At 53.2% G+C, this 10,872-nt stretch overlaps 1 protein-coding gene and 1 pseudogene across 1 annotated transcript; one reads left to right on the plus strand and one right to left on the minus strand.

Annotated features, from left to right (window-relative positions):
* The first annotated feature begins 505 nt into the window (after window positions 1-505).
* LOC109785187 (sex determination protein tasselseed-2-like) lies at window positions 506-2,066 on the plus strand. The gene has a single exon (XM_020343797.3). It carries the CDS (start codon window positions 579-581, stop codon window positions 1,551-1,553), a length of 975 nt encoding a protein of 324 aa, XP_020199386.1. The 5' UTR covers window positions 506-578; the 3' UTR covers window positions 1,554-2,066.
* A 5,144-nt stretch (window positions 2,067-7,210) lies between these two features.
* LOC109785186 (sex determination protein tasselseed-2-like) lies at window positions 7,211-10,518 on the minus strand (annotated as a pseudogene).
* Window positions 10,519-10,872: the final 354 nt, after the last annotated feature.

Consider the following 10,872-nt stretch of genomic DNA (forward strand, 5'->3'; position numbering starts at 1 on the left):
CCACGGAAAGATGCTCGAGGGTCCAGTGCATTAACTAAGCTGACTATAATTAGAAGAGACAGCTCGGTAAACGATGATTACTCTGTACTTTACTCGGTAGTTAACCATGACTTGGAGAAAAGGTGATTCTTGACCTCATGATCCAGCACACGTACAAAGAAACTGAATCGCACGGGTGGTGTGAACGGCCACAGCCTGGCATCATTTGACCAGCTCGAAACATGTTGTACTGTATAATATTTGCAGCGAGCAGTGACGTCGGTCTGACATGCATACATCGCTCTCGCCATCGCCATGAACGTAGGTGAGATAATGAGGGTCAAACGACAATGAATTAGTACCACCAAATTAACACGGATTGACACAGCCGCTACGTGTGCGTGCACACGCGGCCCTTGAGGACGAAGACGGTGCCAAATGTCATCCCCACCGGCGTCCGCGTGGCTCCGATCCGCCGATCCGGCCCCTATATAAAGACGTCCGTGCGGCTCAATCTCGTCCCACTCCCGTCCATCCATCCATACCTGCAACTGAAAGTCTCACACATCATCACCCGCAGGCCGCACCGCCCTTTAGCCATGACCGCTCTCGACTTCATGCCCGCCGAGAAGGCCCCCCAAGCCGGCACCGTCGCCATCGATAACAATGCCGCCGGTGCCGCCGTGCCGGTGCAGCAGCAGCACAGGAGACTGGAGGGGAAGGTGGCCATCGTCACGGGCGGGGCGCACGGGATCGGGGAGGCGATCGTGCGCGCGTTCGTCCGGCACGGCGCGCGCGTGGTGATCGCCGACATCGACGACGCGGCCGGGGAGGCGCTGGCGGCCGCGCTGGGCGGCGCCTGCTGCAGCTACGTGCACTGCGACGTGTCGGTGGAGGCCGACGTGGAGCGCGCCGTCGGGTGCTGCGTGGCGCGGCACGGACGGCTGGACGTCCTCTGCAACAACGCTGGCGTGCTGGGCCGGCAGGCGCCCCCGGCGGGCAACGGCGCCAGGAGCGGCGGCATCGCGTCCCTGGACGCCGCCGAGTTCGACCGCGTGCTGCGCGTGAACACCCTGGGCGCGGCACTCGGCATGAAGCACGCGGCGCGGGCCATGCTGCAGCGCCGCGGCGGCGGCGGCGGCGGGAGCATCGTGTCGGTGGCGAGCGTGGCGGGCGTGCTCGGCGGGATGGGCCCGCACGCATACACGGCGTCGAAGCACGCGCTGGTGGGGCTGACCAAGAACGCGGCCTGCGAGCTCGGGGAGCACGGCATCCGCGTGAACTGCGTCTCCCCCTTCGGCGTGGCCACGCCAATGCTGGTGAACGCGTGGCGCCACGGCCACCATGGCGAGGACGAGGAAGGGGGCGCGCCGGCGCCGGTGAGCGCGGAGGAGGTGGAGAAGACAGAGGAGATGGTGCGGGGCATGGCGACGCTCAAGGGCCCGACTCTGAGAGCCGGGGACATTGCGGAGGCGGCGCTGTTCCTGGCCAGCGACGAGTCGAGGTACGTCTCCGGGCACAACCTCGTGGTCGACGGCGGCGTCACCACCTCCAGGAACGTCATCGGGCTGTGATAGATGGTGAAGTCAAACCGATTGAGATGCAGTTGGAGGGTAGTACGTGCTCCAGTGTCACAATCAAGTACAGCGGGCCAAGCCGCATGCATGAACGGTACTTACTACTCCCTCAGTTACATAATATAAGAACGTTTTTGACACTACACTAGGACCAAAAACGCTTTTATATTATGGGACAGAGGAAGTAATTAATAGGTTGGCACTAGTGGTAAGTAGGAGTAATTAGCTGGTGTTTATTGGGCTTGGCTTCATGTGATGAACTATGGATTTGTCTGGTTTTTCTTCTTCGCGCTTAAACCGTTGTCGTGCCGCATGGAGAATAATTGTTTAGTTCAGTAAGTAACTAAGAGAAATACTCCCTCCGTCTAGGTGTGTAAGTGATGTAGTAGTATATTCATGTTCGGAACCGACACTGCCACACTGTGCAGTTGAGCCGGGGAAATATCTGGCAAAGAATGTTTCATCGATGTGTTTGCGATTAAGTAAAAGAAAATCAAAATGTAGTGGAAATCATGTGAAGCTAGAATTAACCTAAGATCGATTCGTTCTGGGCCAAGCCAGGCCGCCCTTGTGTGTACTTAATTAGCTTGGTAAGACCATCTACAGTCGAACGCCCTAAACCCTCTTCAAACGCCCGGGCGGCTCGTCCGGTTGGTTACGAAATTTTGACTCAGACGTACACCTCACACGCCCGGCTGACTGGCATCCCTCATATTCAGCCTAAATATGGGGCAGATATGGGACGTCCAGGCGCGTCAGCCACGTCGAACTCAGCCCGCGGTGGCCCACACGACCCAACATATATTCGTCTCCGTCCGCTCGCAGGACCCAACTCCAGCCACTTCACGCTCCTCTCCCCTCCACTTCGTTCGCCACCCGAGCTCACCTCTGGCGATTCCCGACCATCTCCGGCATGGCGGGCAGCGGATCTGACTCGGACCAGTCCGAATCCGTCGACTGGGGTGTCATTCCGTGCGAGTTGGAGGAGGAAATGGCAGTGCGCATTGCACTCCACCGCTCCCGGGAGGACAACGCCCGGCCGACGGAAGGATCTGTCCGGCGCGACTCCATAGCATCGGCTCAACAAGCGGTCGGGTCCTCTGGGGCTAGATCGTCGCGGTTCCGGCAGCCAAAAATTCTCTCCTTCCCCAACACCAGTCAGGTAGACTATGAGTCCCATCGGGAACGGGCAGCCCGCCGTGGGAAGGAGAGGATAAGGGCCGCCAAGGCCCGTATCACGGGGGGAATGGCGGCGGCGAAGGCGGCTGATCCGACGGCGCGGTAGCGAAGGAACATGCACGCCCTCACCCGAGAGCAGAATCGGGCGGTTTGTGCCATGGCCGGACTGCTACCGAAGGAGGACAGCGACGCGCGAGGACAGCTCCGGCGACGTGAAGATCAGGTTAGTTCCCTACCGCGTCTTCGGCCAGTACTTCCGCGAGAAGGACGACAAGGGCGCCGGGAAGGGCAAGGGCAGCCGTGGTCCCCGTGGATGATCTCCACCATAGCCAAACATACCAATTTTTGGTTGTCCGATGGCATATGTTAGTAGAGATGGAGTAGCCGAAAGATGTATGCAATACATCGACGTAGTTGCATGAGTTTGTATGAATTTGATATATGATGATTGAGGTGTTCAGATGTGGATTGCAATTTGAGTCGTTACTGGTTAGTGTGCGTGGACAATTCGCGAGCGTTTGAGGAGCCGGATTTGCCATCGCTGTTGTGGATGCTCTAACCAAAGGCTGTTTACTTATTGGATCAGTTTGACTACATGGTTTGTGCGATGAGCAACACTTAGAGGCAGCTTTAGACACAGTGAAATACCCCCTCTATAAAGAAAATATAAGAGCGTTTAGACAATTAGATTAGTGATCTAAACACTTTTATATTTCTTTATAGAGGGAGTACTATGGATGCCCTCACTTGACTTCTCCTGGGTTTTCTCTCCTCTGAATGAACAAAATCTGAAAACGAGGAGGAAATCAAGCCTCGACGCAGAGCAAAGCAGTGACTTTGTAGAAGTTTAGAATGGACGACGACTTTGCTGTGTCCACTGGCAGTGGCAAGTGGCAATACAAGTAGACTAGTAGTATAGTACTGTAGATGTCAAACCTGACGAAAGAAGAACGGCGGACTGACTAAGAGCATCTCCAACAGACGCCTAAAAAGAGCTCTGCGCGCTAAAAAATTGTTTTTTTTGGCGCCGAACAGATCCAACAGAAGCTGTAAAATTATGCACGCGCTAAAAAGTTTTGGGAACGTGCTGAAAAACGCCATCGCGTGCATCATATTTTGGGCTCCGGATAAGGCGCGCTTCACAATTTGCACTGCGTGCTTTTTTGGGGGCGTGTTTTTGAGCGTTTACTAAAGCAATGTTGGTCCCGACGCACTAAAAATACTACAATGACGCGTTATAAATTTTATTTGGCGCGAATTTTTTGTGCGGCCGTTGGAGATGCTCTAAGAGTAAGACTTTGCCAGTGCACCATGTATGTATCATAATCAGCAAGTTGTGGTGACAGACAGACAAAACATGGTTGCTTGCTTGCTATCCGTTTCTTCTCCCCTGCTCACGCTTTCCCTGTGAATATTTGGGAGATATTTGGTGCAGGAATTATATATACTACTACGTGTGTAAAGAGGCCAAGACAAGTCACAGAGATCTGTAACTGAGGAGAATGATGTGGCCATGCCGCGCCGATCGAGTCCAGACCAGCGCCCAAGGGCTCCGGAGCGCACCACTCGGCCGTACCGCGTTTGGTTTTCACTGTCTCGAGTGGCAACATATAACAGTCAGTACGTGGCGAGTACGCCAGTGTGTTCACGCGAGCGGCGCAGCATGGCTCGGCCGCTCTGCCGCTGCCGCTGCCTGCTCGGTCGGCTCGGCTGGCTCCCATGCCGCCGTTTGGGCCGGACGCCGGATCAAATCGGCGGCCGTGATGGGCCATGATGGGCCGTGATGTCTCCGCTACGTCGTCGCCTACTGCACTTCTGTACCTGCCTCTCTCTGTATATCACTTCATGATTGACAAGAAGGTCAGCAGCAGATCATTCTTCTTCGAGATACCCAAATTAAATCCACTGTTGCTGACAGGCACACACAGGGGCCAGTTAATCAATAATTCCAAGCTCCTGTGCCCTTACTTTACACAACAAAACACAAAAATCCGATCGCTCTGATCTGCTCTGCAAATGGACCGCATGACTCCAAGACAATGGGGGCGTCATCCCGATCGATTCGTCTAAAGCACTGAAAAAACTATGGAAAAATGGATCCGAATCATGGTACATAACCGAACCGACGTGACTTGCCCGACCCCTTCCGCCGTTCCCATCGATTTTGACCTCTGACCAACCACTTAACCGTGACTTTGTCAACTCGGAAGTTACCCCCTCATTAAGCCAGGACTAAACTAGACTAGACCACGCGCATGCAGCGGTGTAATCCATAAACAATTCGGCGTGCAGCATCGCCGAAAAGTTGCTGATTAATCAAGCCTACTTTATGAAGAACACAGAGCTTCATTTTGCTATTTTCTTCTGCTCAAATTTGATCTGTTTCTTCTGCCGCTAAGTCTTAATAAACTTTTAATGATTATTTATGTGATCGATTTCGGCTGATGAAATGTAAGGAATCTTCCCTCGTGGTGAGAAGACTAGCATTATTCGATCCACGTAAATTAAGTTCTTTCGTGGATGACAGCGAGTAGGGTAGCTACAGACTAACCATGGATGTGATGTGCTCGGCACAACAGAGATGCAATTGTTTTTAGCCACGCGATCTCCGATGGATGGCCCGAATCTGACACAATTACAAGTTTATTACCATAGACGTCTACTTTAGTTAGCGTTGTACAGCAGGGCAATAGAAAAGGATCCGATGGCGTATGCAGCAGCTAGAGAACGCCTGCATGGATGGATGCATGATTCTCCATTTGTTTTGGAGGACCACGCAGATGCACCATGCTATATCGTGTTCAAAAAAAAAAAAACAGACAGAGCTTAATGGGGTTAAGGAATGGAGATCTTGGGTAATACTAGTGCAACCGATCTCATCCTCGTCATGGCCAACCTGTCTCAAGAGAGAGAGAGACGTGGAGCGGAGCAGGCAGCTGACAAACGACGCGGCGGCGGTGGCCCGGCAACACCCCACCGGCGACACAGCACGCAGAGTCGTACCAACTGAGATGACACCGCGCTTCGCGGCCCAAACGGCATGCAACAGCAGGCCCGACCGAAGAGGGTAGAGCGGCGGAGCCATCATGCTGTGCCGCGCGCGTACACGGGCTGCCGTGCTCGCCAAGCATACTGTTGTGTCGAAGTACTTGCCTGCCGCTCCGCTTTGCGGTTAAAACTGAAAGCCAAACGCGGCACAGCCGAGCGTGCCGTTCCCATGTCTCTCCTTGCTGTCTGGACGCGACCGGCGGGCCATCCTTCTCCCCGGCGCCACATCTCTGTGCCTTCAGCTGGCCTTACCACTTGTGTCAACTTCCATAGGGAAAGCATGAGCGGGAAGGGGGAAGAAACACAGTGCTCCTGCAAGCAATCATGTCTGTCTGTCTGTCGCCACAACTTGCTGAATCTTGTACTACTTGTCCTGTAGCGGCAAAGTCGTCGTTACTAGTCAGTCCGGTAGCGTCGGGTTTGACAACTCTGTAGCACCACTTGCCAGTTGCCTCTGCATGCCACTGGACACCGCAAGTTTGAGCTTTCCGTCTTCCGTCCGTCCGGCCGCAAAGTCACTGCTCCCTTTTGCTTTTTCAGTGTTTAAATTCATCCAGAATTCAGAAAATGTGATTCCAAACCCATTGTCAACCATTCGGGATATAACTACGGAACACACAACCCTTCCTCTGCTCCAGCAAATCCCACACACGAATGGATGAATTCCTTTCGATCTGGGATAAAGCACGGGCCAATGTCCAATGCATCGCTCATCACATGAACCATTCAGTCAAACAGGTCGAGTAAAAAAAAAGAATCCACTAGTTACTGTACCACCAAGCTAAGATAGCAACTTCTTCTCTGACGCGTTGGTACTGCTGGACCTTAGCATGACGACTTTAGAACACAGTTCTCGTGAAATCCAAAGCCTCGTTCTCGTAAAAAAGAAAGAGAGAAAAAAAAATCAAATGATTCTTTCTGAATTTAGAGTTTTCTTAATTCTAATTTGGAATTTCAGGTGAACGAATGCCGCTGACAGGAGGAACAAAACATGTAGGAATATCGTAACTCTTAATACAAATTGAGCAAAAAGTGAGATCGCAAACACACGCCGAAACATTCTGTGCAACGACTTAACTGAACTCTTTGTCTGGTGATCTGGTCAGTGGCTGTGGCTGCCTCGAACATAACAGGATTGTACTACTGTATTAAACAATTTTTTTCGATTCGGCACAATAATTATTAATTAACGAAGAAGAAAAACCAGGCGAATTAGAGGCCAAATCCATACTCATGAACCACTCAGTCAAACAGATCCAGGCATCCAGCTAATTACTCCTACTTACTACTACTGCCAACCTAATTTTAATTAATTTAAGGTACAGTTCATGCATGCGGCTTGGCCACTCACTGGAGCTGTACTTGATTGTGACACTCTCGAACACGTACTACCCTCCAACTGCATCTCAATCGGTTTGACTTCATCGTCACAGCCCGATGACGTTCCTGGAGGTGGTGACGCCGCTGTCTACGACGAGGTTGTGCCCCGAGATGTACCTCGACTCGTCGCTGGCCGGGAACAGGGCCGCCTCCGCGATGTCCCCCGACCTCAGCGTCGGGCCCTTGCGTCGCCAAGCCTCGCACCATCTCCTCCGCCTTCTCCACCTCCTCCGCGCTCACCGGCGCCGGCGAGCCCTTTTCTTCATCCGCGCCATGGCGCCACGCGTTCACCAGCATTGGCGTGGCCACGCCAAAGGGGGAGACGCAGTTCACCCGGATGCCGTGCTCCCCGAGCTCGCAGGCTGCGTTCTTGGTCAGCCCCGCCAGCGCGTGCTTCGAAGCCGTGTACGCGTGCGGGCCCATCCCGCCGAGCACGCCGGCCACGCTCGCCACCGACACGATGCTCCCACCGCCACCGCCGCCGTGGCGCTGTAGCATGGCCCGCGCTCAAGGTGGACACGGTCCGGGCCGGTCCGGTCCCGGTCCGAGCCGTTGTTTGGACCGGCCACCGGCGGTCCGAGCCGGACCGGACCGAGAAGCATGGCGGTCCTGTTTTTCAGGGACCAGACCGGCCATGGCCAAGCTCGGGCCGGACCGAGAGGACCGGCCAAGAGACAAGGCAGAGCGCGCACTGGAGCTCCGGCGGCGGCTGAGCATCGGGGATGCGGCGCTAGAGGAAGCGCAGCTCATCGGCGACATGTCCGCAAGCTTCAGACAAACCAAAGGAAGCTAGAGGAACAAATAGGATCATCAATGGCAGCTCAACGGCGACGAATTTGGCACGACAGCCGGTGGACTGAGATGAAAGGGATGATGGCCGATGGGGCGATGTAGGACCTCCCACGTCGATTTCTTTGTATGAGACGACGAATCTGAGTTAGGCGCATCCAATGGACAAGGTTTCCGGGGCCAGAGAGCCCAGTGGCCGCTTGGACGACGGCACCGCTGTGGCGAACGTAGACGACGAGGTTTCTTGCCAGGTTTTTTGCGCCCCCGCCACGCCTGGGTCGCCACGGCCCCGCCACGCCCCCCATGCCGCCGGCACGCCCCAGCCATGCCTCACTCAATGCTCACCGTGCCGCCGCCATGCTCCAGCCACGACGATGCAGCGTTTTCTCGGTCCTGCGAGCTGGCTGATACGTCTCCAACGTATCTATAATTTTTGATTGCTCAATGCTATATTATCTTCTGTTTTAGACATTATTGGGCTTTATTATTCACTTTTATATTATTTTTGGGACTAACCTATTAACCGGAGGCCCAGCCCAGAATTGCTGTTTTTTGCCTATTTCAGAGTTTCGCAGAAAAAGAATATCAAACGGAGTCCAAACGGAATGAAACCTTCGGGAACGTGATTTTCGGAACGAACCTGATCCAGAGGACTTGGACCCTACGTCAAGAAAGCCACCAGGAAGCCACGAGGTAGGGGGCGCGCCTACCCCTTGGGCGCGCCCTCCACCCTCGTGGGCCCCACGTTGCTCCACCGACGTACTCCTTCCTCCTATATATACCTACGCACCCCCAAACGATCAGATACGGAGCCAAAAACCTAATTCCACCGCCGCAACCTTCTGTACCTACGAGATCCCATCTTGGGGCCTGTTCCGGAGCTCCGCCGGAGGGGGCATCGATCACGGAGGGCTTCTACATCAACACCATAGCCTCTCCGATGAAGTGTGAGTAGTTTACCTCAGACCTTCGGGTCCATAGTTATTAGCTAGATGGCTTCTTCTCTCTTTTTGGATCTCAATACAATGTTCTCCCCCTCTCTTGTGGAGATCTATTCGATATAATCTTCTTTTGCGGTGTGTTTGTTGAGACCGATGAATTGTGGGTTTATGATCAAGTTTATCTATGAACAATATTTGAATCTTCTGAATTCTTTTATGTATGATTGGTTATCTTTGCAAGTCTCTTCGAATTATCAGTTTGGTTTGGCCTACTAGATTGATCTTTCTTGCAATGGGAGAAGTGCTTAGATTTGGGTTCAATCTTGCGGTGTCCTTTCCCAGTGACAGTAGGGGCAGCAAGGCACGTATTGTATTGTTGCCATCGAGGATAACAAGATGGGTTTTTTTATCATATTGCCTGAATTTATCCCTCTACATCATGTCATCTTGCTTAAAGCGTTACTCTGTTCTTATGAACTTAATACTCTAGATGCATGCTGGATAGCGGTCGATGTGTGGAGTAATAGTAGTAGATGCAGGCAGGAGTCGGTCTACTTGTCTCGGACGTGATGCCTATATACATGATCATACCTAGATATTCTCATAACTATGCTCAATTCTGTCAATTGCTCAACAGTAATTTGTTCACCCACCGTAAAATATGCATGCTCATGAGAGAAGCCACTAGTGAAACCTATGGCCCCCGGGTCTATTTTCCATCATATTAATCTCCCGACAACAAGCTATTTCTGGCGCCGTTTTTATTTTGTTTACTTTACTTTGCATCTTTATCACAAAAATACCAAAAATATTATCCTATCATATCTATCAGATCTCACTCTCGTAAGTGACCGTGTAGGTATTGACAACCCCTTATCGCGTTGGTTGCGATGATTTATTTGTTTGTGTAGGTGTGAGGGACTTGCGTGTAGCCTCCTACTGGATTGATACCTTGGTTCTAAAAAACTGAGGGAAATACTTACGCTACTTTGCTGCATCACCCTTTTCTCTTCAATGGAAAACCAACGCAGTGCTCAAGAGGTAGCACTAGCTCGGTCAAAGACCGGACCGGACCGACAAACTCTCGGGCCGAAATCTGCAGCTCGGACCGGCTGTTTTTTTACCGGACCAGGACCGAGCCGGTCCGAAAGACCGCTCGTTTTGTCCACCCCTAGCCCGCGCTGCGTGCTTCATGCCGAGGGCCGCGCCCAGCGTGTTCACGCGCAGCACGCGGTCGAACTCGCCGGCGTCCAGGGACGCGATGCCGCCGCTCTTGGAGCCCGCGCCCGCTGGCGGGGCTTGCCGGCCCAGCACGCCGGCGTTGTTGCATAGCACGTGTAGCCGCCCATGTCGTGCCACGCAACACTCGATGGCGCGCTCCACGTCGGCCTCCACCGACACGTCGCAGTGCACGTAGCTGCAGCAGGCCCCGCCCAGCGCACCTCTCTTCCCCCGGAGGTCTCGACTATCAGTTCAGGATCTGGGTCTGGCTCAGGAGACGAGCCTGCAGCAGCACCATCCGAGCAGTAGACCGTTAGAGTATCGTGGTAGTCATGAGCATGATGTATGGCTGTAATCGCACTTGTCATGATGCGTAGTTTCATGTACAAGGGTAGTAGACCCATTGCGATGTTTACTTTCATGTTGGGACTATGTATAATTATGTTGGAATCTTTTATTCGACTTGGTTTTCATTCGCTGTTTTCTTCCGGGATTTGTCATTGGTTTTCCCCCATTTTGGAATTTTCTCATCATGGTTGCTATGTATTGGGAAAACGAAAAATAGGATGCCCCGTGGAGGCAGCAGCAGTCAAGCTGGTGAGGATGTCCCTGTCCGTCGTTCCGCAAGACAGGCAGGACATTCCCCTGAGCCATACCAGCCACCTCCGCCTCCACCACCACAACCGCCTTCCACCGAGCAAATCCTGCGAATGTTTGAAGAAAGAAGGAGCAACGATCTGCTGGAAATACTAAAAAGT

Source organism: Aegilops tauschii, chromosome 2 (genome assembly GCF_002575655.3).
Source record: "Aegilops tauschii subsp. strangulata cultivar AL8/78 chromosome 2, Aet v6.0, whole genome shotgun sequence".
Classification (NCBI taxonomy): Eukaryota; Viridiplantae; Streptophyta; class Magnoliopsida; order Poales; family Poaceae; genus Aegilops; species Aegilops tauschii.

Coding starts and splice junctions, on each gene's coding strand:
- LOC109785187 (XM_020343797.3), top strand. CDS start 579: ATGACCGCTCTCGACTTCATGCCCGCCGAGAAGGCCCCCCAAGCCGGC.